The sequence below is a fragment of the Archocentrus centrarchus genome, chromosome 17 (assembly GCF_007364275.1).
Source record: "Archocentrus centrarchus isolate MPI-CPG fArcCen1 chromosome 17, fArcCen1, whole genome shotgun sequence".
NCBI classification, from domain to species: Eukaryota; Metazoa; Chordata; class Actinopteri; order Cichliformes; family Cichlidae; genus Archocentrus; species Archocentrus centrarchus.
The window spans coordinates 15,239,123-15,264,973 of record NC_044362.1 but is presented as its reverse complement, the minus strand read 5'-3'; the positions used below and the strand labels follow the sequence as shown (position 1 = coordinate 15,264,973).

General features: G+C 41.3%; 4 protein-coding genes across 4 annotated transcripts in view; all 4 read left to right on the top strand.

Annotated features, from left to right (window-relative positions):
* Positions 1 to 8,919, top strand: part of kcnab1b (potassium voltage-gated channel subfamily A regulatory beta subunit 1b) — a 35,896-nt gene extending 26,977 nt beyond the window's left edge. The window contains exons 9-15 of the mRNA XM_030752702.1: positions 17 to 103; positions 4,037 to 4,122; positions 5,938 to 6,058; positions 6,151 to 6,245; positions 7,122 to 7,242; positions 7,373 to 7,461; positions 7,554 to 8,919. Of these exons, the coding sequence (XP_030608562.1) occupies positions 17 to 103; positions 4,037 to 4,122; positions 5,938 to 6,058; positions 6,151 to 6,245; positions 7,122 to 7,242; positions 7,373 to 7,461; positions 7,554 to 7,643 (689 nt within the window). The 3' untranslated portion in view covers positions 7,644 to 8,919. The remainder of the gene's footprint in view (positions 1 to 16; positions 104 to 4,036; positions 4,123 to 5,937; positions 6,059 to 6,150; positions 6,246 to 7,121; positions 7,243 to 7,372; positions 7,462 to 7,553) is intronic.
* Positions 8,920 to 9,490: 571 nt separating this feature from the next.
* Positions 9,491 to 19,084, top strand: pask (PAS domain containing serine/threonine kinase). The gene is made up of 21 exons (XM_030752283.1): positions 9,491 to 9,888; positions 10,002 to 10,243; positions 10,407 to 10,630; positions 10,739 to 10,909; positions 11,006 to 11,140; positions 11,229 to 11,363; positions 11,569 to 11,725; positions 12,369 to 12,541; positions 12,630 to 12,759; positions 13,029 to 13,200; positions 14,586 to 14,818; positions 14,918 to 15,044; positions 15,593 to 16,170; positions 16,258 to 16,400; positions 16,516 to 16,683; positions 16,803 to 16,928; positions 17,017 to 17,151; positions 17,259 to 17,458; positions 17,758 to 17,891; positions 18,000 to 18,149; positions 18,473 to 19,084. Exons 2-21 carry the CDS (start codon positions 10,039 to 10,041, stop codon positions 18,631 to 18,633), a joined length of 3,657 nt encoding a protein of 1,218 aa, XP_030608143.1. The 5' UTR covers positions 9,491 to 9,888; positions 10,002 to 10,038; the 3' UTR covers positions 18,634 to 19,084.
* A 1,019-nt stretch (positions 19,085 to 20,103) lies between these two features.
* Positions 20,104 to 22,910, top strand: mterf4 (mitochondrial transcription termination factor 4). Its single transcript, XM_030752105.1, has 4 exons — positions 20,104 to 20,158; positions 20,399 to 20,810; positions 20,901 to 21,085; positions 21,932 to 22,910. Exons 1-4 carry the CDS (start codon positions 20,132 to 20,134, stop codon positions 22,313 to 22,315), a joined length of 1,008 nt encoding a protein of 335 aa, XP_030607965.1. The 5' UTR covers positions 20,104 to 20,131; the 3' UTR covers positions 22,316 to 22,910.
* On the top strand, positions 22,822 to 25,063 carry LOC115795951 (probable G-protein coupled receptor 148). Its single transcript, XM_030752107.1, has 2 exons — positions 22,822 to 22,919; positions 23,638 to 25,063. The coding sequence occupies exon 2, from the start codon at positions 23,720 to 23,722 to the stop codon at positions 24,653 to 24,655; it is 936 nt and encodes a 311-aa protein (XP_030607967.1). The 5' UTR covers positions 22,822 to 22,919; positions 23,638 to 23,719; the 3' UTR covers positions 24,656 to 25,063.
* The last annotated feature ends 788 nt before the right edge of the window (positions 25,064 to 25,851 follow it).

Here is a 25,851-nt window from a genome sequence, read left to right as displayed (position 1 = left end):
TGTCCCCTCACTTCAGGTTTAAAGGGCTCCCTCCAGAGGATGCAGCTTGAGTATGTGGATGTTGTCTTTGCCAACCGGACAGACAGCAATACTCCCATGGAGGGTGAGTGACTGCCAACCAGACCTCATGGGGCTGTTGGGGAAGTTGAGACAGGGACAAAACATGTTGTTCTGTAACAAGAGAAGGTGAAAAATTCTGATGAAGCCTCTGCCTGCACCCGATTGGTGGCCTTTGCCTTTGACCAAAGGCGGGGTTTGTTTTTGCGGTCAAGTTTGTGTGTTTTCCTCTGACATATGCCTGAACATATTACAAGTAAAATATGATGATCTTTCCTCCTCTCTCTTCCTCTATTTTAGTCCACCAGTCTCCCTCTATTTCTCTTCTGTCTCGGCGGGATTGCTAGCTTCCACAGGGTCTCTGAGCTGCACCCGCTCCCAGCCCTCCCTGCTCTTCAGAAGCAGGATTATCTGGCCCCTATGGGGGAAGCTGGTGTATTTTTGGATTGGTCTCACTAGATACAAGCCCTACTGAGTGCTATTTTTCTTTAACGCTCTTGTGCTTCGTTTCCCACATACCTACCTTATGTTACCACCATTTATTTCTTTTAGACACTTCCAGTTTCTTCCTCCATTATTTCTCTCTTGCCATGTGGTCATCACAGATACTTGGGCCCCTTTTTTATGTCTCCACATAAACTCTCACACCACAGGTAGTATTTTTGTGAAAGGATGGAGGCGCACTGATCTCACAGAAATATTTTCCGTTCTTTCCTCCTTGCCCACCCCCCACCCTCCCTTGCTTCCTCCCATGGGAGCCACCAGACTGTGGGAGGCCAGTCTGTCATAGCTATAGTTCCAGGGGCCTTGCTGTCACGGGTACCAGTGCCTGGTGACTAGCAGGCAGACCGTGCAGCCTTCTCCATCAAACCTTTTAGTCTTTTGCCCCCTGCAGATGAAGTCTCTTCAGCTCATGTCAAGATGCATGATCTGATTGACAGTTTGATTGGTTGAGAGTCTGACAAGATGATAGCTACTGAACAAAGAGATGTCCGAGGAAAAATGTATAATGATAGGCAGGCAAAGTGGGTGTGCTTTTATCACCTCTGCAACACATTTGGTCGATTAGTCAGCATGAAAAATTGCTCGTGTTTGTTTCATAATTTAATACAAAGGAAAGGCTACCCTCATAAATCATTATGTAGGCTGTCGGTAATCTTTAAAAACTTGAAAGTTAGTGAGTGAGTTTGAACCTCATGCATCTACACTGATTTCTATTCCTCTAAGAGCATTTGCTGTATGAAGGGACTCATTTAGTGGATGCCTTACTGATTGATACACCAACATCATGTTGCTAAAACCTTAATTGGATTAATAGCATCAATAAAATATGCAAACCACCATAGCTTTGAATATGCAACCGAACAGGTGCATATATCTGCATGCATGCGTGTTTGCATTTGTTCTTGTGACTTTAAGTGCTTCCGACTTTGTGCGAGACAGCTTGCGTCCCCTTGGGGACCAAAAAAGTGATGTCATGGCTGCAGAGTCTGCCTTTGTTATAATCACTGCTTATCTTCTCCCATCGAGTCATGCTTTTCTGCCCCCGTGCAGTCTCTCTGCTTGTTCTTGACTTGTTTTGTACTTCTTTTTTTTTTTGGCTCGTATCCAGTCTAACAGCAGGGACAGACCAAATGTGTGTCGCAAATATCCAACTTCTTCCTTCATGGAAGACTCTGACTTCTCTTTCTCTGACTGCTCTTTACTGGAGCAGCTGTCAAAGTGATGAGACTCTATGTGAGTTTTCCTCCAGCTGAATATGATGAGAAAGTTCCTCAAGGAGAGGCATCTGTGCCACAGTCAAATCATTGTATGAACAGGTACAATGGTAGCTCGCAGAATAACTCGTCCAAAACCCGGCACAGCGTTTCTATCCAGTCACTCAGAATCAGAATCATATTTTATTTGAGAGAGGAATGAATCCATTCAATAAGCTGAATATGAAAGTACCCCAGACCAACTGAATAAAGAATAGAATACAGAGGCAGACAGACAGAGCGGCAAAGAAGACATGGCATCAATAAAATGATTTTATATCAGTCCATCCCGCCAAGTGTTATTCTCTAGAGAGCAAATGAAATGAAACTGCCGCAGCACACTGAGCATGAACCCTTTAGCTAGCAATGCAATCCAGAAGTGCCAGGATTCCTCTCTCCTCAGCTGTTCATTAAAGAAGAGCATGTAAAATGATCTCACCCACTCAGTATTACCAAACATATCTTTATTTTTTCCTACACATTCTTTCCACAACCGTATAACTTAGAACAGGTCACATCTGCCGCTGAGAGTCTCCTGTGATATGGTGGATTGCCATAAATAAGCAATAAGCAATAAGCAATATTTTTAGTTAACGTCTATGTTCCCACAATAAAGAAACCCTCTGAAATCCACCTAGACATCCTCAGAGACACCTGCCCAGACAAATATGGATATTAGTGTGAGTTGGATGCAATCTTACACCCTCTGCGCTGCACTGATACCTGCCGGCTAAAGTTGGCCAGTGTTCCAGGCTTAGGTATGTGTTGCTGACTGACTCTGGCTAGCAGCCAAGCAGTTTGCAAGTTTTGATATGTTTTCTGTACTAATGAGAGCACTTTGGATGCATTAGCTGGATTTTGTTAGCTTTGCACAGAGGCTGTTTCTATATCCTCTATATCCTCTGTTTTTGTTCTTTGCGCTAAGCTAACTGGCTTCTGCAAATTCATGTGATTGCAATCCTGGCATCTAAATTGTACACTGAGTTCATACATTCGAGGACATAATAGCACACTGCATTTTGTTCACATATGGGCTCTTCATCATGTGTAATTGGCCCACAGCTTCACCCACATCACCCTCCAGGAAAACACTGTAGTGGGTTTTTGTGAGTGGGGTGTTGATGGTGTTTGCGGCACATCTCACCTGAGCACAGGATCAGCGTGGCATCTGCTGTTGGAGCTGATGACTCACAGAGCCCTTGTGGAAAGCAACTTTATGTGAAGAAATGAACGTTTCAATGGATCAAGGTGTCATTTTTTTCCCTTCTGGCAATGGGATGGATTATACATGTATTAGCAAACTCTTATTAACTGTGTGTGCCTCTAAGGTTGCTACATGGTTCACAGCAATTTTTTCCTTCTATCTTTACTTCCCTCCAAATCCCTCCCTCCATCCCCTTTGGAGCAGATGCACTGTTATTCCTCTACCCTCCCACCTGCTTCACCCACATGCACACTTGCTCTCTGTCTCTCACAAAGCTACATTTTGGTCTAGAGAGAGAACTACTGATGAAAAGGAATCGCTCTTTTTTAATCACACTCGCTGCGCTCTCATCTCCTCACCCTCATTTCCAGCCTCTCTGCTTCACATTCTGCGTGCAGCATTGTAATAAGGTGGCAGATGGTTTATTAATTCATTTAAGTGCGGTTACAGATTGAAGAAATCTGATGAATTACTTGATCACATGCTTGTTTTCTTTAGTAATTAGAAAGTTTGTGTAAAGCATGTAACAGGCACACATTCAGAATAATAGCGGTGCTTTCTTCTCCTGTGTGAGCTGTGCTTTGAGAAAGTACTTCACAGGGGTTTTTATTTAAAAAAAAATATTTTGCTCATCCATTTTTACACCAGCCATTACTTTCCTGCTACATCCTGAGGCACAAATACACAAACCACTGAAGGCCACTGCGGCTGACTTCAGCCCCTTCAGATTTAACTTGCTATGATTTCTTCCACTGCACAGGCAACGTTCTGCAAAGACTGGCTGAGTCTTTTAACCCTACGGCCTTTGGTCTCATTACGTAGTGTGACCCCAGCAAACAATATCTGCTTACACATGGGTCTAAAAGAAGAGGCTGGACGTTTCAAGGACCCACTTATTTTTCCGTGTCCTGTAGTTTGAACAATGTTGATAAAACCTTTCAAAATTCTATGATGGCTCCATTCACTGTTCAGTTATTGATGATGCACACATCTGTTCTTTAATATTTTGTATTCACAGAGATAGTGAGAGCAATGACACACGTGATCAACCAGGGGATGGCCATGTACTGGGGGACATCACGGTGGTCTGCCATGGAGATCATGGTGAGTGATGGAAAAAGATTTTCATCTTTCCAGTCCAGATTATTAAAACAGAAAAAAAAAACAGATGGGTGGAGTAAGTTGATATACACTCACTGGTCACTTCAATAGTTACACATTGCTAGTACCAGGTTGGACCTCCTTTTGCCTTCAGAACTGCAGTAATTCTTCACAGATTCAACAAAGTGCTGGAAACATTCCTCAGAGATTTTGGTCCGTATTGACATGGCCATGTCAACAAAGCAGATTTGTTGGCTGTATATCCATGATGAGAATCTCCTGCTCCACCACATCCCAAAGGTAATCTATTGGATTGAGATCTGGTGACCGTGGTGACCTTTTGAGCACAGTGAACTCATTGTCATGTTCAAGAAACCAATTTAGATGATTTGAGTTTTGTGACATGGCAGAAGCAGCCATCAGAAGTGGTCATAAAGCAATGGACATGATCAGCATCATAACCTACCTACTCAGGTAGGTTATGATGCTCAGTTGGTACTAAGGGGTCCAAATTGAAAATATCCCGCACACCATTACACCAGCAGCAGCAGCAGCCTGAACCCTTGATACAGATGCAGGATGGATCCATGTTTCCATGTGTGTATGCCAAATTCTGACCCACATCAGACCATGAAACATTTTTTCAGTCTTGGATTGTTTCATTTTGGTGAGCCTGTCTGAATTGAAGCCTCAGTTGTCTTTTCTTAGCCAACAAGAGTGGCACCCGGTGCAGTCTTCTGCTACGGTACCCCAACTGATTCAAAGTTATACATTTTGGGATGCTCTTCTGCATACATGGTTGTAACCAGTGTGTTTTTGAGTTACCCTTGCCTTCCTTACAGCTTGAAGCAGTCAGGCATTTCTCTTCTGACCTCTGCCATCAACAAGACACTTTCATACAGAGACCTGACACTCACTGGATATCTTCTCTCTCTTTTTTTATCATTCTCTTTAAACTTTAGAGATTCTTGTGTGGGAAAATCTGAGTAGATCAGCAGTTTCTGGGAAAACTCTACCATGCCACGTTCAAAGTCACTTAAATCATCTTTCGTCCCCATTCTTATGCTTGCTTGGAACTTCAGCAGATCGACTTGACCGTGTTTACATGCACTGAGTTGCTGCAATGTGATTGGCTGATTAGATATTTGCATTAACAAGCAATTGAATAGGTGCATCTAATGAAGAGGCCAGTGATTATATATCAGTCATTTGTTAGTCCCTGTTATGATTTTGTGAGATCACTTATAATACCATGAAACACATCTACAAACAAAAATGCCTAATAAATAGATATTACAATCTAAACACTTCACATTTTGAAGGAAGTGCCCTCCGTGATGGAAAGATATCAGGTCTGAATAAATCGATGTAACAGAGCCTCATCAGGCAGGCTGTGATACAAATGTGACTGAATTTACAGACTAAAACTGAGGAAATTTCATCTATATTTTTTATTTTATCTTGAATAGTTTTGTGAGTACATAACATTGTTTCAGTTAGTATAGTTTATGCTTTTATTTATGCTAACTTAAGTGTGGTTACGCCCTTTGGTTTTAAATAATTACAATAACCCTGGTTGGGATGTACTTTGCTCAAACGAAAAAAATATATATGTTATTGAAAAAACTTCAGTGATAAAAGTGTCTAACATTTATTGGCCTCACTGATGAAGCTGGCAGCTCTGTGAAAGTTACACAGTTTTCCTCTGTGATACAAAGTACTGGGGAAAGATAAAAGTCATTAAATACAAAAGGTCCATTTAACACATTACCTTATCTCTTTCTCCCAGTCTCATCATTCTCTCTTCCCCACATTTAGGAAGCATATTCTGTGGCCAGGCAGTTTAATCTCATCCCGCCAGTGTGTGAACAGGCTGAGTATCATTTCTTCCAGAGGGAAAAAGTGGAAACTCAGCTTCCAGAGCTCTACCATAAGATAGGTATCTCTTCAGGAATTTTCTCTGAATGTCAGGCTTTTAAAGTTATGACAGATTTCATATCCTGTTGCTTAGCAATCACTGTGGTCTTACAGGTGTGGGTGTGGTCTCTTGGTCGCCTTTGGCCTGTGGAATAATCACTGGAAAGTATGAGAACGGCATCCCAGAATCCTCCAGGGCCTCAATGAAGGTACAGGTTGATGCTGACCTCTCTAGACCGGGTGTCACAAGTGTGCCGGTGAGAAGGCTGACAGCAGCATCCTGGGCTATTTTTAAGCAATCCAGGGATGATATGAACAGGCCAAAGGAACAACAAATCCCAACAGTCAAGGCGTGATTAAATAAAACCATGCATAATCATTTCCATTTCACAATGAGAGATAATATATTTGAGATGGGCAATGTTCAGCAGATGATAAAAATAAGTTTGTACAGGACAGCCAACATGCTTATCAAAACTGAGTAACACCCAGATTTCTCACAGTTGGGAGAACTGAAGATGAAATAGGTCCAAGATGCTCAATTCCATTTATCAAAGTTCTCAAAGTTATCAAATCCCACTCACCAAAGTTGTCAGAGGCACTGATAAGAACTTCAGTTCTTTGTGTATTTAAAGACAAATAATTGGCTGCCATCCAGTTCTTTATAGCATTAATTGAGTCCTGAAGGACAGACAATTTGACTACATTCTAGGGTTTGAATATCATCTGCGTAACAGTGGAATTAAATGACTTCAAATAAAACTCAGGATGTGTTCAAGTAGAAGCATATAAAAGGTGAACAAGATAAGCTCCAGGACCGAACCTCAGGGCACACCACAAGATAAAGTAGCAGGAGAGGACACAAAATTAGCAGCAGCAGCTGAAACGCTCCTGTGACAGAGATCGGAAGAGAACCAATCCAGAGCTGAACCAGAGATGCCCACCTAAGTTCGAAGTCTCTTAATCAGGATGCCATGATCAAGTGTGTCAAAGGCAGCACAAAGATCCAGCAATGCAAGAACTGAATATTCACCTGCATCACTATGCATGTAAATCTAATACATCTGCTTTCCCTGCTCCTTTAGCCATACCAGTGGTTGAGGGAGAAAATAATGAGCGAGGAAGGGAGAAAACAGCAAGCCAAACTAAAAGAGCTGGCTCATATCGCGGAGAAGCTCGGATGCACTTTGCCACAGCTAGCCATAGGTAAAGGAGAGCTTCTACCTCAGCTTTCAATTTTTGTCAAAACTAAGATTCGTGTCTGGAAGTTTTTTCTGCTTTAATACCTTATCACAAATCTGAGACTCCTCCTTTCCCTGATTTCCCTGATCTTTAGCCTGGTGCCTGAGAAACGAGGGAGTGAGCTCAGTACTTCTGGGGTCCTCCAGTCCAAGCCAGCTCACAGAGAACCTGGGAGCCATTCAGGTACAATGCCATTTCTGTGTAATCTTTTCATTAGTTGGTCTTGTGGCACTACATTATTGTGACACGTTTTTCCTTTGTCATGTACATTTCAGGTGATTCCAAAGATGACAGCAGGCATTGCCTCAGAGGTGGATCATATATTAGGCAACCGTCCACACAGTAAAAGGGACTACCACCATTAGGATGGACCTGTTTTTAGTGAACTATGCTCCAAAAGCTTATCAAAGCTCACTTCACAGCCATGGCACCGCGAGCATGTGCCCAAGATTGCTTGTGTGTGCATATGACTGTGTGTGTGTGTGTGTGTGTGTGTGTGTGTGTGTGTGTGTGTGTGTGTGTGTGTGAGAGAGAGAGAGACTATGTAATGTGTTCTGCTTAGCTCCTTCAACCAGTACTCATTAGCGTAAAATGAGCTACTTGACAAAGCATGCATGCTACAGCTACAGTAGCCAGCAACTGGAGTAAACAAAACAAAGACGCAGGATCCAGCAAGATAATTGCTAGTGTTTAAAACTTCTTCAACTCCAACAAACATCGCAGAAGGTGCTGAACCACAAATTCACAGACGCAAAGGATTATTTAATTTTGACATGTTTGTTCAAATTACTGTCAGCATAGGTGAAACAAAAACTTAGAGAAACATACTAACCCAGAAGCATCACATAAAGCTTAGCAGGTATAGCAAGTGCACAGCAAAAGGTAATTTGTATCAAAAAGTATGCGTTACAGAATTCAACTCTACTAGGTGTGTTTTGAAGTGTAAAACAACAAAAAAAGAACAGAAAAAGAAAAGGCACTGATGCATAAAATTTGGGCCTGGTGTCAGCAAACTGGATGAACAGTTGTCGTTGCAGCTGGAGCTGGTCTGTCATCATGATGAATTGTTTCAGTACTGGATGAACTGAAATTCTGCTCACGAGATTTTTCGCTTATACCAAGAGAGCTAATTTTAACAGAAACATGTTTCAAAACATCTGTACTGACTGTTATAAATAAATATAAATCCTTAATAAGCAGCTATGTCAGAATGAGATTTCTGCCTCCTTATATTTTGTTTTGGAGGGTTTTTTTGGTCAGTTTCACTTATGCAAAAGCACTGCAGAGGGTACTTTCCTACTATGTCCCTTTTACCCCTTTCAGTTTGTACTCTGCTGGACTTTCTGTCAGTAGTGATAACGTCCGATTCATTTAACTTCAGTTTGTGTTGTGACTAAAACATTTGTCAAGTCTAAAGGGGATCTTGTGGATTGAACAAACAAAAAGCCATGTAGCTAATGAAGAGAAAAATAAATAAATAATGTCACCATATGGACCCCTGCAGTAACAGCACCTGGAACTTGTTGAATTTTTGCCCAACTTCTCCCAGATGCCAGCTTTATGTAATGGGATTATCTTTGTTATGTTTGTTCAGACATGCACTTTGGTGTTGTTCATCAGATACATGAAAATAAAAAGTGAATCATTCTCATGTGATATGTTTTAAATGTATATAATTGTTTTTTTACTAATGTTATGGATGCCTTTTTGTTTTTTAACAAATGCCAGTACATTAAATATTGCTTGCTTAGTTAGAATATAAGCCACAGTTTAAGCAAAATAATCTGATGTTTCTGCTTTTTTTACTTAATTAATTAATCTATTAATTAATAGATTAATCTGTATTTTCTATAGTTTTATTATAATACCATAATATCCGTATTTGCCTTATAGAAGTCGCACACGCTTTAATTTGCCCGTGCATTTAGCCCATTTTTTTTTTTTTTGGATTAGTTGTGCATTCGTGTGCTCATCCGATTTTCCAGTTTCCTGAGGTGGGACGTCATTCTTCCGACTTTGGCCTATTTGCGTGCTTTTAAGTAGAAACACTATGTGGAAACAACTCGGAAAGCTATATTATTATTTCTTTTTGTTTTATCAAGTGATCGTTTACGAGAACTGTTCCAATTAAAACCCGTCTTTTCGATTATTCAGATGCCACTTGAATGCACCAGTAATTATTTTGTGTGACGGTGTTCCCATGGAAACAAAGGCGGGCTTTTCCGGGTTAATTATCCAATGAGTTTTTCCCGGTTAGGAGTTGGAGGTTTGATTGGTTCCAGAAGATGTCTTCAAATCATCTACGCCACTGGCACTCGAAGCCCGCGGTTTACAAAAGACATTTACCGTATCCGGTGAAATAATATTATGTTAATAATATGTGCTTTTAATCGAGGCTGACCTCGATTCCGAGTAAAGCCCAAAAACGTCAGGCTGAGAAAACGTCGGTAATCCAGGACTGAAAAACAGAACCGACCGTACTGCAGTGAATTTGCTGGCACTGAAGTTAGCAGATGGCTAGTTAGCCACAGAGCGCAGTGCAGGTAACGTTACCTTGTCAACTAGCATCAACTGAAACAGCCGTGCCTAACAACTAGGAAACCAGCTGAGGTGAGTGTTGGACGCTAAATATCGTCAATAAAATATGTCTTGTTGCAGGAACTACCAGTTGCGATATTAAACTAATTGCTGCAACCATTAATTTTCTGTCATATATACTTAAGTGAGTTATTATCGCCGCGAGTTGGCTCACCAACAACAATGTCGCTGTCAGCTGAGAATCGTTTTGCGGCTATGGGAAGCATCGGTGTTAAAGGACAGACTATTTGTGTGGTTCCCGACTTCTCTTCTGGTCACCTGGAAGATGACTTTATCCTGAATAGGTCCTACCCATGTACTCGGAGACCTCTGTACAAGGAGAGGCTTTTAGCCTTTCGGCGTCGTTATGATCCTGATTCCCTGGCAGGCAAGTTTTAACTGTTTTCATTATTACAAACTAAAATGCTCAGAGGATACATTCACATCCACATAGTCAGCTTTGAAACGATGTGTGGGACGTGATTTAGTTTGTTTAAATTAAGGGAATAAGTTGTGTTTTAATCTGTTTATACGACGCATTTTTCTTACAGGTGATCATTTTGATGTTGGCTTTTCTGTGGCCACAAAAAATCTTCAGATGTGTAGTTTGCTTCCTGTGTCCCAAGCTGGTTCCTTGCCACACCTGTCCACTATGTCAGAGATGGAGAAGACCCTCTTCAGTCAGCTGATGTCTGGAGATTTTGGCCTGCCAGGGTATCCCTCTCCCCTCAACCCAAACAAAGTCATTCTAACAGTCAACCATAAAACTAAAAAGGTACTGTGGTGTTCACTTAATGTGAGGAGGGGTGGATGTGCATCACAGGATGAGGAGCACTTCAACTGCCGCAACTGCTGACTTCAATTTTTATTTATTTATTTTCAGGTTTTGTCAGCAAATGAGCAAGCCTGCAAGCTGTTTGAGTGCACGACCGAGGAGCTGATTGGAAAAAAACTGCACTCCCTCTTAAAGAAAACCAGTCAGGTCCTGGAAGAAGCACTGGAAGAGGATTTTCCACTAGTTGATGGGACTGTTGCTGTAGCATCTGGAAAAGTGGTATGAAATTACTTCATTTTCCTCAAAAAACAGCATTAACCACTTGAGTTAGATTCCTTTCATTGCCAACACCACAATTTTTTTTTTCTTTGACAGGTGGATGCAGTGACATTATCTGGAGAGGTGCCAGTGTCAGTGTACACCTACAGAGAGTCACAGAATGAAAACCACCTCCTTCTCATAATGGAAAATGTGGAAAGGGTGTCTGCCTTTTTGTCCTTTTCAAAAGATGTAAGTACACCTTTGTTTAGCAGTCTTTCACAAATGTTAAGATAATTTATATAATGCTATATTAGACATGTACATTTGTCATTTTCAGGGCAGTATCCTAACCTGTGACTTGGCATTTGCCCATCTCCATGGATACCATCATCCTGAGGAGTTAAAAGGAGTGTGTGTGAATAAGCTAATCCCCTCTTTACAAATCCCCCTCCACAGTCATGCATTGCCCAAAGTAAGCACGCTTTTGAACTGTTCTGCTCAGCTAAGTAAAACTCACAATTTTAACCTTTGCTTCCAAGCTCCTGTTCATCAGTGTGCTTCTCTGACATTTTGGTGGCGCACATAAAATAAATGACATCCCTCTGAGCTGTTTCTGTAGTGCTGGCTTAGCTTTTTTTTTTTTTTTTTTTTTTTTTTTTTTTTTGTCTCGCTTTCAGATGCTGAGGGTTCAGCGAGTGTGTGGTAGAAGCAGAGGCGGTGCAGCAGTCCCACTGTGTGTCAAACTTCAAGGGGCAGTGCAGTGTGGGAAACACCAACCTAATGGGACTGGCTACATTTACCTCAATGATAGCCTTGATGTATCATCCTCATCAGGTAGTTTGCTTAGATGTTAGGACAAAGGTGGGGCCTATAGATTAAAAACTCACCTGCTGTTATTCACCCAACCATTTAAACCTCTTGCAGTCCAAACTTTATAGTCAAAATGTACAGAGGATAAATGACACTATGGTGGAAAAGTAAGGCAGCAGGCAAACATTGCTGAGAAGCTGTGTGTGTGCTTGTTAATGGGTTGAGGAAATTCTCATTAAGATGAATAAGGTCTTTCAAAACTTGCTGTACCTGGAAAAGTTCATAGTCCTATAGGGAAAACATGGCTATACATTTAAAGCACAACACACATGCCATTGGGAGATGTGGGTTTAACATTTAGGTTTCTCCTGAACAGTATGCAGTTGGAAAAATACCAATGTGACCCCTATTGATCAGATATGGTGCTCACAATGATAGATTTTTAGCAGCTTTAGTCTTAATGCCTCTTTTCATGTGTCCATTCTAGTGAGCACTAGTTGAATAATATCCTCAAATCTGACTTTTGTGTTTTAAAGCAATAAATTCACTGTGCCACTGTATTGACCCCTAACCCATTTTAAAAATGCTATAATGGATTCTATAATCATATGTTTTCTGCTTTCTTTGGCTAACTGAGCACTTTGAACATGTGCTTGGACTTTCACAGATGTCAACGCGGACAGCACTGTCAGCCCAGCACTGGAATACTCTGGAACAGTTTGGGTGTTCTCTCCTGTCAGCGGTCTCCTTCTGCTCCGCACTGATGGTTCAATCGTTAGCATCCACAACCACCTGGCCCTCAGTCTGTTTGGCTACAGCAAGGACGAGCTGCTGGGGAAGGTCAGCCAAAGTGACCAGCTGAACATGGCTGTTTAGAATGAGGGCCATCAGACACTCAAAGGTATCGCTGCTGTTTTGTCATCTGCAGAACGTCACTTTCCTGATGCCTGGTTTCTATGAATGGATGTCGGACTCAGACAGAAAGGCCAGATCCTTCCCTGATTCTCATGCAGAGGTCCCTAAAAGTCCAGCAGCATCCAGAATATCAGGAAAATGTGGTGAGTGTTTACATGGGTTTTTTTTTTTTTAAATAACTTTGCTTCTATCAGTTTATCTTGATCTTGATTTTTATTTTATTTTATTTTTTTGTGTCCATATTTTTACTTGTCATATGATATTATTTGTTTCTACTGTGCTGCACTTAATAATTTGATGATGATGATGATGATACTTTATTGATCCCACAATGGGGAAATTACACTTAACAGAACACCCATCCAAGAAGACAAACAGAACAAACAAATTTCCTTCCTTATTTCAAATTTAGACCCTTCCTCACTGGTGGCTGGAGACATGGCCATGGTGCACCGAGCTGCCCTGGACAGGACTTCAGCAGGGAGGGGCAGGATCTTCACTGGCACCAGCACGATGCTGGATAAACAAGGCAGTGCTCTGTCTACCCTCTCCCCTCCCGCTGTCACTTCAACACGTGTGGTTACGTAAGTAACCGGGCACGTTAAAATCATCCAGCTCATAGGCTGTGTGATTTTAATGTGTATCAATGACTTTATCTAGTAAGTTGTATGATTGTGTTTCGTTCTGACAGGACGTTATTGGCTAGCAGATATTAGAATTCATTGTACATGTAGGCTTTAAACAGAATTAGTTTGTATCCTCTGATATGCTGGACAGACAAAAGCTGCTGTAGCAACAATCAGGTCCCTAAAAGCCACAGCCTGCATGTATATTTAATGTACTTTGCAGTAAATCTGGAACTACACCAACTCAGTGGTCAAGCCTTATACCCTCTCTGTGTCTTCAACTATTCAGTAGACATTAAAACACTAATTACTTCTTTTCCCTGTTAGATTAGCTTTGACTGCTCATTATTTTTTGTGCTTTTTGTTGTTGTTGAATTAGACTTGCAAAGCCGTTGTGACTGGAATGATTTCCCTGCATTTCACAGTCATAATTGATTCATGAATGATTGTGACACTGGAACATCACAGTCTGGGTTTAGTGTGTTAAAAGTCCCCTCGTTTGCCATCTGTTGGATGAATAATGTCACAGCATGCTCAGTATTAATTTTTTTTAAGAGTAGAGTTTTCCTATACAGCACCCCATATTTAGAAGGTGAAGAAAGTTATCAGTGCCTTTTGAAAGGAAGTGTGTGTTTCCACACATGGAAATACTTCTGACAGTCATCGGCTAGATGTGTAGAAATAATATAATTGTAGAAAAGTTGGTTTTCTATCAATAAAAAAATATATATATTTTCTCTAATATTCAGAAGCATTAATACAACCACCCTTGCATTTCCATTGGTAATGCATAGTTAGTTGTTTCAATTGAACATTAATGTTTACTAACTTCGTATACATAAGATTGACTTTAGTACTGAGCTTTTATTCCAGCTAAGCATGTACAGGCTACAGCATGCAGAGAGAAACCTGCATGTGTCCTGAATCCTCAGTCTGTGGGGAAAATAAGCAGGAGACCTCATCAGTCACTAAAAATGTAACTGCAGGGAGAAGTGAGTTGAGAGTTAAGGGATTCATTCATTATCTACAGTTATCAGTGATTTTAAAAAGATAAGTAAGCCACTAGTTGTTTCTATAGAAGACTGCTTGTAAGGTGATGTGCGTAGTGTTTTGTGATTCATAGTTGCAGCATTTTCCAACCCCAAAAAAACAAGTCATCCAAAATAGCATCCATATATCATTGTTTTGCATATACAGTTCCATCTAGTAGGAGAAGCTTCACGGATACTTTTTCAGCAAATATTTTGCTGCTGCAGTTTGCCTGTAGCTTTCTTGTCTGATCCAAGTTACCATTAAAAAAAAAAAAAAAAAAGAATTGGATTAAAACATCCATCTTTCCTCAGGGCCAATAACACTGCAGAACTGATGGAAGAAGCAGCTCAAGTGGCTCCATATAGCAGCCAGATAGACAGCATGGATACCACTCAGGCACTCCTCAAGACATTTGCCTGGGTGGAACTTCCAGATGAAGACACCTGTTGCTCCATTCCCACCAAACCATCACACCAAAACAGAGAACGGCAGCTGGCCAATGAGGTTCAGGGAAAGTATGAACCTGCCACTGAGAATATCCCAGGTGTGACGTAGCTCTGTTGTTGTTTTTTCTTTGTGTCATTTCTCCCTGCAGCTCAGCTATAAATACATGTGCACAATGAATGTTTTTCTTCTTCTCTAGACATTCCTGCTGAGAATGGACATGTTGTTAAGATCAATGAGAAACCACCTGACGTAGGAAAAGACCACTGCTCACGTGCCTCTGTTTTTGAGGACTCGAGCTATGAGGTCATCTCAATGGAGAGCGGGTGAGGGGAGAGATTTTTTTCAGTTTTGTGGGTGAAATGTGGCCCTGAAAGCTTCTGACGTACATGGTTGAAACTTCAAAGAATCCAGAAAGGCTCATGAGAATGTCAGCACTCTCGGTTATGTATATAATACTTTAAAATATTACATGATGGCAGGAAGAAACAGATGAGTTTCAGCCTGTAGCTTAGAAACGCTGTCTCATTAATATTTTTGGAGGAGTCTTTACTAAGTCAGCACCTATTTGACTGTATAAGCCTTTTTGAATTGAGTGCGCCTGCTTCTTTTGTTTAGTGAGACTTCAAAGAAAACTGCAAACATTCATTCCTCATCTCATTTGATACCCTCACACCTGGATGTGTTTCTTAGGAAAGCTTTGTTCCTCTTTTCAGTACTTTTTTTTTTTTGTGTATATCTTTATTTTTTATTGTACATATTGATTCCACTGTGTAATACTTATTCATTTCCTTCCTTATTTCAACTGTAGACCCTTGCTTACTTTACAAATTTCTTTTCTTCATAATAAATTTTTTCGGATTTAATTTCCTAGATCTTCTGGCTTCTGTGAAAATTTTGCTGGCCATGGTGGTTCTGATCCAGCCCAAGCAGAGTGCTCGGCTCAAGTAGTGGACTCAGCCAGTGTTTTTCTGGACCTCAACAGCAATGGTGATCTGGTTACCCAGGCCCTAGCTGACCTAGACCTGAACGGTAGTATAGAGCCGCTCAGTGGTGAAGGACACAACAATGACAACGAACACTCGGTGACCTCGTGCGATACAGCCGAGCTCCTGCGGACTCCCTCCCCATGTGTGATATTGTCTGACCAGGAACCAGAGTCCGATGGGCCTGCGGTCACTGCTGTGGAGGCCAGAAACAATTCAAGTGAAGAACTTGAAAAGCACAAGGGTGAGCAGGTTCACTGGGCAGCTGTCTCTGCAATTCATCAAGGAAACTGCCAAGAGGGCTGTGAACAAGTGAATACTGGGATTCAGTCGCTGACAGATATGCCTGCCACATCAACTCCCAAAAAACAGAAGGTGTATGGACACAAAAAGTCCTCAGAGGCTACGTGTATAGTGGAGGGGCAGTTTGAAGGAAGTGGATACCACAGAGATGGCACAAGAATAGGTTGGTGCCAGTAAAGTGTTTACTGTTCTTCTGGTTTCCTGATAAAAAATCAAATACAAAAACAAGTATTCTTCTCTTTGTCTCCAGATGTGCTGTGTGATGTGTGCAGGACGAACCTCCCTGATGGAAGCTTTATTTTCTCCGTGTGGCTGTGTAGACTCAACCAGCAGGGGGCGTTGTCGCAGACCGATCAATCACTGCACAACCAAACAGGAGGCAGTCTAGGAGAGGTCAGTGGCTGTAAAGCTCTTAAATTCTATGTCAATAAATCATGTTATAATTCTTTATTTAAGCCTCATGAGAGGTAGTTGTGCTTTCAGCTTGATGATCATTTACTCCATTTAGAAAATTGTTGAGGCCAGTCAAGGCAACGCATTGCGTTCTACCATGGACCTTGAGCAGTCTAAAGCCTGCGATGGACAGTTTGAAGAAGAGTACAAGCCGATCAAAGCTGTTGGTAAAGGAGCCTTTGGATTTGTCTGGAAGGCAGTAAGGCGCTGTGATGGACAAGAAGTAAGAAAACCTTTGTTGTCCATGCAGAAAGGTCCCATAGGGTGTAAAAACTTCTGTGTATGTGTAGATGTTTTTTTTTTTTAAGGGAATGAGCTTATGACACACTTAAAAACCTACAGGTGATTGTGAAGTTCATCAGCAAGGCCAGAATAGTGAGCGACTGCTGGGTAGATGACCCAATGTTGGGACGGGTGAGCCAGGAGATCGCCATACTGACACGAGTGCAGCACCATAACATTGTTAAGGTAACTATGCATGACACCGTCACAAGGTTTCAGAAATAAAATGTCTTCTTAGTAATGCCACTTCATACGTGCGTGTTTGTGTCACTAGGTGCTGGAGGTGTTTGAGAATGGGAGTTACTTTCAGATGGTGATGGAGAAACACGGCGATGGCTTGGACCTTTTTGAGTTCATAGACATGCAGCCGAGGTTGGATGAGCCCCTTGCCAGCTACATATTCAGACAGGCATGTGCACAGCCAGAAAAATGCACCCGTGACAGGAGAGTGGGCTCATAAATGTGACAAAGTGTTGATTTGTTCCTTGTGAAAATGCAGATTCTTTGTCTTCCCAGCTTGTGGCAGCTGTCTTCTATCTGAGGACTAAGAAAATTCTTCACAGGGACATAAAAGATGAGAACATCATAATCGACACGTGTTTTCACATTCGACTGATAGACTTTGGCTCTGCTGCTATAATGGCTCCTGGGAAACTCTTTTATAATTTCTGTGGCACACTGGAGTACTGCTCTCCAGAGGTGCTACAGGGAAATCCGTGAGTATATAATGCCTGTAAATTACATATTCTCTTTGTTCTTCTTTTTTTAGTTTTATTGATAATTTCTTAAAATAGCATCCATATGTTTTAAAAAAATTCACTTCAATTATTTATTAATTATTTAATCTGGACGCAGAGTCTATGTAAGTGATATTCTCAAAGTCCTAGATGACTTTTATGCCCCAGAATATACAATGTTTAATAATAAACCATCAACACTAAATTAACTAGTTATTAAAATGCTGTCACATATAGGCTTTAAATTGCTTGTCTCATTAGCGGGCTTCCTTTTGTAGCTATGAGGGTCCAGAGCTGGAGATGTGGTCTCTGGGGGTTTTGCTCTACACACTGCTTTTCAGTGAGAACCCCTTCTGTGATGTGGGTGAGATCCTGGATGCCAAACTAAATCCCCCATACCATCTCTCTCCAGGTACGCCACCACTGTTTACGGTTTCACAAAATACTGCATGAGCCTTTCAGTTTCCAGAAAAGATTTTCTACAGTCTGGTGATTAAACTTTTTCTGTGTATTCTCTCAGAGCTGGATGATGTGTTACATGGGCTGTTGGACCCTGAGCCAACTCAGAGAATGACTTTAGACCAGCTGCTGCTGCAGCCCTGGATCAGCCAGCCCATTTCTTTATCAGAGTACAGCTGGGCAGAGGTGGTTCCTGAAACTCAGAGCTGCTGTGAGTACTTTTTAATGGTTCTGTTGGATCAGTGGGTCTCAAACTTTTTCCTGAAATGCACCGCCTCAGGAGATGGAAACCAGACCACAGACACCCCCCCAGTGTTCATTTCGGTGAATTAATGATCAGCGCAGCATCATCGTTGCGCTTTAATTTATTTTCCCTCCAAAAATAACACAAATTCAACTTGATGTTGCCCCTGCTCATTCTTGTTCTGCCTACAGGTCCTGCCCCACAGTTTGAAACCCTACAGCTTAGACTGACAGTGGCCAGCCATGTTTTAATATACTGAGGGCCCTCTGTTCTTTTTTTTTTTTTTACAGGCTCACCACAGCATCAAGAATCCAGTCCTAAGGCTTATATCAGGCAGAGCTCAGTTTCAGAGCTTGAAGATGACACTCTGCCCGAGGAGGAAGATGAGGATGAGAGGTTGTCAATTGCAGCCCTGAAATCTGAGCTCCATCGGTACCTCCTTGAGGGTTAAAGACTTTGCTTTAAGGAAAGCAAAGCCTCCATCCGAACTATCAAACCAACATATTTGTCTGTAGCCACTGAACAAAGATATGAATGACAAAGAAAAATGAAGTGTGTCTGTCAATAATGAGACGCTGCTGTCTGAACTGAGTAAATGTGAGACAGACATTCGATTTTATCATCAGTTGATCACGCTGTGCTTGTTGACAGATTTCTATGAGCAGGATGTAATCTGTTTATTTAATTGTTTTGTTTTGTTTGTTTTTTTGTTGTTTTTTTAAGTTTGAGGAAAAATTGAAGCAGCAAAAAAGATTGATCCTTTGACTGTCAATCAGCTTTGCTACAAAAACACAACCACAACGTTCAGCTGTTACTGCAGAGAAACTACACAAACTCATTAAAGTTATGGAAACTCTTGATCCAGCTTTTTCTTTTCTTTTTTTAATATGGCCATTTATGTTCACTGATTTATTCTCATATATTTTAATTAAAAGTGTAAGAATATTTCTTAATATTTTATCTATTTTTATACATCAATAAATGTCTTGCCACAAGCATGCTGTTTTCAGTAGAGTAATTGGCACTTAACTATATCCTGACAGCAAACACTAAATGACTGCAGTACAAAGAGGAGACATGTTTATCAGGTTCCCAACAAACATAAAAGCTGCTATTTACTGGCTGCTGTTTCCTTCACAGATTTCCAAAGTAGAGGAAATATTTTATCATGAGAAAAACTAAGTAGCTGACTGGCTGTCAGCTATAATAAAGGCCCAGACTGATTTCCAGTGTGTATATGCAAAGATGCAGGAATCCCTGACAAGACAGTACAGTAATACTGTACTAATAACAAAGGGCCAGATTGTAGTTTTTTGTTTTTTTTCTTTAATCTGTACTCTTCACAGTAATCATTTTAATTCTCATATGGATATGAAAATATATATTGTCTGACTGAAAATAATTAATTAACTCATTTGCTGGAGTGGATAGAGATTAATTCCAGTCAACTTAAAAATTGACCAAAGTGTCCTGTTTCAGTGCAAGAAAACTAAAATCAGGTGACCTGCCGAAAACTGATTACCAGTATTTATGCTGTTGTAAAAGACCTGTTGAGCTGTAATGTGTCAAACATACAGTATCTAACCTGAGCAGTTATTTTAAGCCTAGCTGGATTGATTGTTATAATAATGCAGAGTCATAAGGATATTTGCAAAACAGATCATTTTTTGTTTTATTTATCACACTGTAAATCCTGTTGACTGCAGCCTATTTGCCGATATATGCAAAAGATATTAGACATAAAATGCATCGAAACATCAGCCATCATTTTTTGGCGCGACACCGGTAATTACAACAAGAAAATGCGAATCTTATAACGCTTATAATCCATGGTCAGGCTATCTGATAAACGTAATGTTTTTTTCAACGCTGCACAAAAACGTGCACGTAGCGGAACTTTTGTACCTCTTCAAGTTGGAAGACGGAAATATATCGACAACGGACAAAGCATGGGGACCCGTGTTACGCTGCATAAGGTGAAGTAAAAATATACAAACCATGACGATTTAGTTTTTTGTTTGGTTCAACTAGCTGTAATTAGAGGTGCAACACATTTAACTGAATGAACCGCAGTCAGACATTTTGGGATAATCTTCATGTCTGCTAACTTGAGCTAATGATAACAGTTGAGTTTGTTAGCATCTTCTCCCTCGTCCACCTCAGCTGAGACACCGCTGCTGTCTGTGAGGATTTTAAAGGATTGTATTTTTCCACAGATAATGCGGTTGTTGGCTGTGAGAAATGCCGCCTGCTCTGTGGTCTGTCCGCGTCACTTTGGGAGATGCTTCCTCCAGTCCAGGTTTTTCTGCTCCTCCACCAACCAGGCAACGCAGCACAATCAAGACTTGAATTCTCCGTCCGGGAAACCGGTTACTGAGCTGTCTGTGCGCTCTTTTATTGATATGGGCTTTACAGAAAGTCAAGCAGAGCAGATATACGAGTCTTTGTCCAGTGTCGGAGGAGGTGTTGCCAAACACGTCCTGCCAACCCTCACAGCTCTGTTTGTCCTGGGCCTCAACCCGTCCAGTGCACACAAAGTCCTGGAGAAATGTCCTGAACTTTACAGCGTCAAAGAGACACAGCTGCAGCAGCGCATAAGTAACCTGCGGAAAATAGGCTTAGTTGAAGGTAAAATCTTGCCTGTGTGCAGCACAGTTTGAGGACGCAGAAAAGTACTCAGTATATGTGAAACCCGTATTTTCCTTTATCTCCCCATAGGCAGTCTTCAGAGAGTGGTGGTCCATTACCCCAGAATCCTGACTGTGCCCTTGAAGCGAGTAAAACATGTGGTGATGTTCCTCAAAGAGAAGTGCCTATTTACTTCCCAGCAGGTCACCGACATCATCAGAGACTGTCCAGCAGTGGTGCTGGAGGACTTGAATCAGCTGGAGTACAAATTTCAGGTGAGCAGGTAGATCAGTCAAGGCAGCTGATGCCTCACCAGGAATGTGCTCGCTGCTTTTTGTTAGGTTTTGGTTTGGAAACTGAACTGGCCATTTTACTTGAGCTCTAGCCTTTTGTGATGTGTATTCAAATGTTAAGTAAACACAACTGGAGCACATTTCATATATAATTCACTGTTATTTATAGTCAGACAACAATTAAATTGTTTACACTGAAGAATGCAAAATTGACTTCATCAAGGACACAAGGGTTGGCAAAGACAACAGGTGCAATGGAGTTATAATCAACAGGATGTATCCAGTTAAACAAACACAATTATTTGGATGGATGTGTATATATGGTTCTCAGATCTGAATATTATTGCACCTGTGAGCAGCTCTACAGATCTCTTTGTACAGTGCAGAGACTGACAGTAGTGTACATACACATTCCCACATGAATACAAAGCGTCCTTAAGATCAGCTTAGAGCTTCAGTATAGGATTGGTATGTCCTGTGTCCAGAATTTTATAATGTGTACATTTCAAGCTGTTGTCAAACTGTAATAACAGTGTTCACCAAATGTACCAGCATGTATCCTCAACAGAACCCAACATCATACTTTGTTTTCACTTCACTGCATCACTGTTATAATCCTGATGTGACCAGTATGTGGGCATGGCCCCAAAATTTGACAGTTGACTCACCCCTCTCTACTGAAAGGAACAAACATGGTCTATGTCAGACTTTCTTAACTGCTCAGTTTGTCTATAATATGTCTGATATTAACAGCTAGTATTATGAGTATCTGGAACATTTGTTTTGTCTGCTGTTTGTAACAGCACATTTCACCTCCTCTCTCTGCAGTATGTCTACTTCAGAATGGGTATCAAACAGGCGGAGATGGTGAAGTGCCGACTTTTCCGTTTCAGTCTAGATGAGGTCCGGTGTCGACACACTTTTTTGGAGCGACGGGGCCAGTATGAAACCCCGGACAAAAAAGGACAGACAACGATCGTCAACCCCAAACTGGACAGCGTCCTTAACGTTGACCAGGACACCTTCCTCACACATGTTGCCCGGGCGTCAGCAGAGGAGTATGATGTGTTTAAAAGACTGGTATCAAGGGAGTGGCGGGAAGAGGAGCTGCAGCAGGGCAGGATTGAACCTGATAGTGATGGTGATGATGACAGTGATGAAGATGAGGATACAGGAGGAAAAAGTGGATATGGGAAAAAAAGAAAGAAGTGACTGTTGAATCAAGCATTTTTATTAAGTCCTATAGAATATTATCTGAACCACCCATGGAAACATAATATTGTGGTTGCGCTCATGAAGAGCCTTCCACTGTGGAGTTGATTTATGTAACTGGCTTCATCAGGATCTGAGCTGTGATGACGTTAGTGTGAGACTGTGGGTCAGTTCTAACTCTTGGGTGTGAAAAATGTCTCCCAGATAATCTTTTTGTCAAACTGTCAGTAAGATTTTTGACTTTCCTTAATTGATTTCATAAATTAAGTTCATTTCAGAGGCTTGACTTGTGAGTTGCATTGAAACCAAGAGGAAACTGCCAGTCCAGTAGGTTTAAATGGATTTTAAAATAAATTCTCACAATGCAATAAACTCCTTGAGCAAAAAAACATTGTAAAAGCTACGGTGTGGGTAGCTCCACCTTGTTACTACGTGACAACCAAGCGGTTGTAGCGCTGTGTGTACCTATATTATCTCTCTGAGTCAACAAAGAGCACATTCAGAAAGAGCCGGTCAGTGAGATGAGTGATACAGAGCACCCGTTTATTTATTTGAGCATTAATGGATGTGCACCACAGGCAGGTTTTTCCATTTTGAGCATCAGGTAAGATCACTCACCTTTGTTCGATCGATAATTTGTCAATAAATACATTTATGTAGTCATTTCCGAGTTTTTCTGTCACATGAATATGTATAAATTTAAAATGGGAACACGGTGAACATGGTTGTGGTATTCCCCCTTTTTAAAAAAATATTAAAAATCGGGATGTCTCATCTAATTTCTGAGACTTCACACAAAAGAAAGTATTATCCCAACAGCTGGTTTAATGTTTAAGGGCCGGAGTCCATTGCTGTATAAGTTTCATGTGTGAATTCTGGCAACAAGGTACTGGCTTCTCATTTTAATAATTATGTAGACTAAAATAACTTGACCTGGCCTGTAATACGAGATACAAAGGCAGAGATGCATGCTACTTCAACAGTTACCCAGCCAGAGCATAAAGGCTTTAGTCATTACTGATTTTGTTTTATTTTTTCCCAGGCAGCAGCCCAACAAGGTTATTATTGTATTGGGCACACAGAGATGTTATTCATGTTGAGATCCACTTTTGCTCATGGCGGCCTGAATGTGAAAATTGCAAGTTGTACATCTTACTCATGCACAGAATGGCTCATAACTACATGCAAATGTGCCTTTCATCCAGTTTCTTACCTGGTTATACTGTTCGGGGGGGGGGGGGTTCGAGCCTATCCTACCTGTTTTAAATGTGGTTGACTGTTGTTGATTGTTGACATTCATTTTTAGTGTTTTTCTTTCACAGGACTTTGCTGGAGAAAGTAGTGGCCAGCTCATAAAACGCACCTCTGTCTCCATCTGAATTTCCTTCATGACTCAGAAGTACAATGACATCATCGATGCAGATTTCAAACCTCACACAGGAGTGGGTGGAGATCCTGCAGAAGTGGCACCTGGATTTTTTTTTCATCCCTACAATAGTCATTACTCTTGCCACCTTGCTGGCCAGTCCTGTCCTCCTGGTGTGCATTTTCCTGTCCCGTGCCTTGCGTCAGGAGACTCGTTACCTGCTACTGGCCAACACCCTGGTCTCCGACCTGTTTTTGATCCTTCTTAACCTGACCATATTGATTTGTAATGCTGTGAGAGTGCCGATGCCCTGGTTGGTTTGTGAGCTGGTCACAGCTCTCACTGTCACCACTTACTGCTGTGCCATCTTCTCAGTCACTCTCATGGTGGTCGACACCTATGCTGCTGTTCGTTGGCCTCTCCGCTACCGTGACATTATTCCACCTTCCCTAACTTACTGCGTACTGGTAGTGGTGTGGGTGTTGGCAGCCGTATACCCTTTCACAATAATGATCAAGATGCAGGTAGCGAATGGGAATTCCCATGAAAGGATAGTTGTGTGTCTGGTTCTCCTCTCCTTCGGTTTCATTCAGGCCAAGAACACGACTAGGATCTACATCTACTTCTTTGTAGGTGTACTCATCTGTTTACTGCTTATTTCTTACTGCTACATTCGGCTATACATGGTAACAAGGACACAGGGAATCTGGGACAGTCGCTTCTCCAGGGCCAGGGTCACTCTGCTGGCCCACGGGGTTCTGCTCCTACTCTACTTTGCCCCCGGTGTCATTTTTACCCTGGAGCTCTTTCTGTTCCAGAAAGAAATAAGTCGGGATGTTCGCGTGTGGATCTCCACAGTCAATATGTGCGTTTTTATGTTACTGCCCAGGGCATTTGCTCCTTACCTGTATGGGCTCAGGTACAGGGAGGTCTCAGACACTTTAATGCTGTTGCTGCTGCATCGGCACAGGTAACACATAAAGAGCTGCCATGTTTTTAATGATTTCTAAGTAGCCCTCTATGAAAAATAATTGCTACTGCAAGGGCAAAACCAGATTTTTATCAGTATAGTGTCTGCATATTTTATCACAATGCTAAGAATCAAATTCAAATTCTCATAAAGAAATGCCACAGTTTATGTTTGCCGACAGATTTTAGAGAATCCAGAACTCAAACTCTTCCTCAAACACCCGATGTCCCGAAGGACATGTCCTCTGTGTTCTAGTTATATTGGTAATGCAACATCACAGATGTTTTGTTTAAAGCACTTAGCTTTCCTTCTATTTCCTCTTTTTATGTTTTGGACTGAGAGCTCTATTACTGTTCTGTGGTTCCCAATAAGAAGATGCTGAACTCCTCTGCTTTAAATGTAATATCTAACAACAGGTCTCAGTTTTATGACTGGAGTAATAAAAGCACTTAACTCTATTTGTTTTTAAAGCCTTGTTTGTCTAAAGCTAGATATCTACAAAGATTACAGACTTGGCAAAACGGGTGGTGGATAATGGTGAGTCGAGCATCCTGGCAGCACGGACTTCTCACTGCCATTTGTAACTAGTTCAGCAACTTAACAGCAGAGGGACACATTTGCCTGTTAGTTCCAGCAGCACAAAAGGCCTGGCTCCCTACGAATACAGTACACTGTAAACATCTTCACACAGCCTTTCAGCATAAGCGTCAGGACCACCTATACCCCAAAGAACACAGTTGCTCTTAGTTGCTATTTTAGTACCAATTTCCATGGAACTGGCTACAAGTTGCTAAGTACAAATCTCTAATGACCTGTCTGATTTACCCATTTTCCACAGAAATAATTGCCCTTCAACATGGTCTTCTCTGGTTACATTGTTTTGTTTTGTTTTTATGCTGATGAACTCACACAAAAAGTCTCCAGAGGAGGGAGGGCACTCTTGATCTATTTCATTTCTGCTTCCTGGTGTTTCTTGGAAGTGATCATCTGCCAAAAAAAAGAGCCTGTATTTAATAACTGGAAATAACCTGTTGACCTCTAAGTTGTCAAACATTTCCAACATGAATGAAATTAAGTCGTTTTGAGCCAGAAAAAAAAAAATCATTTGTCACAATGTTTTACAATGCAGTTGCTGGCAAAGTCACTTTTATATCTTTTATTTATCCAGGTAAAGAGTCTCAGAGATTGAGAATCGCTTTT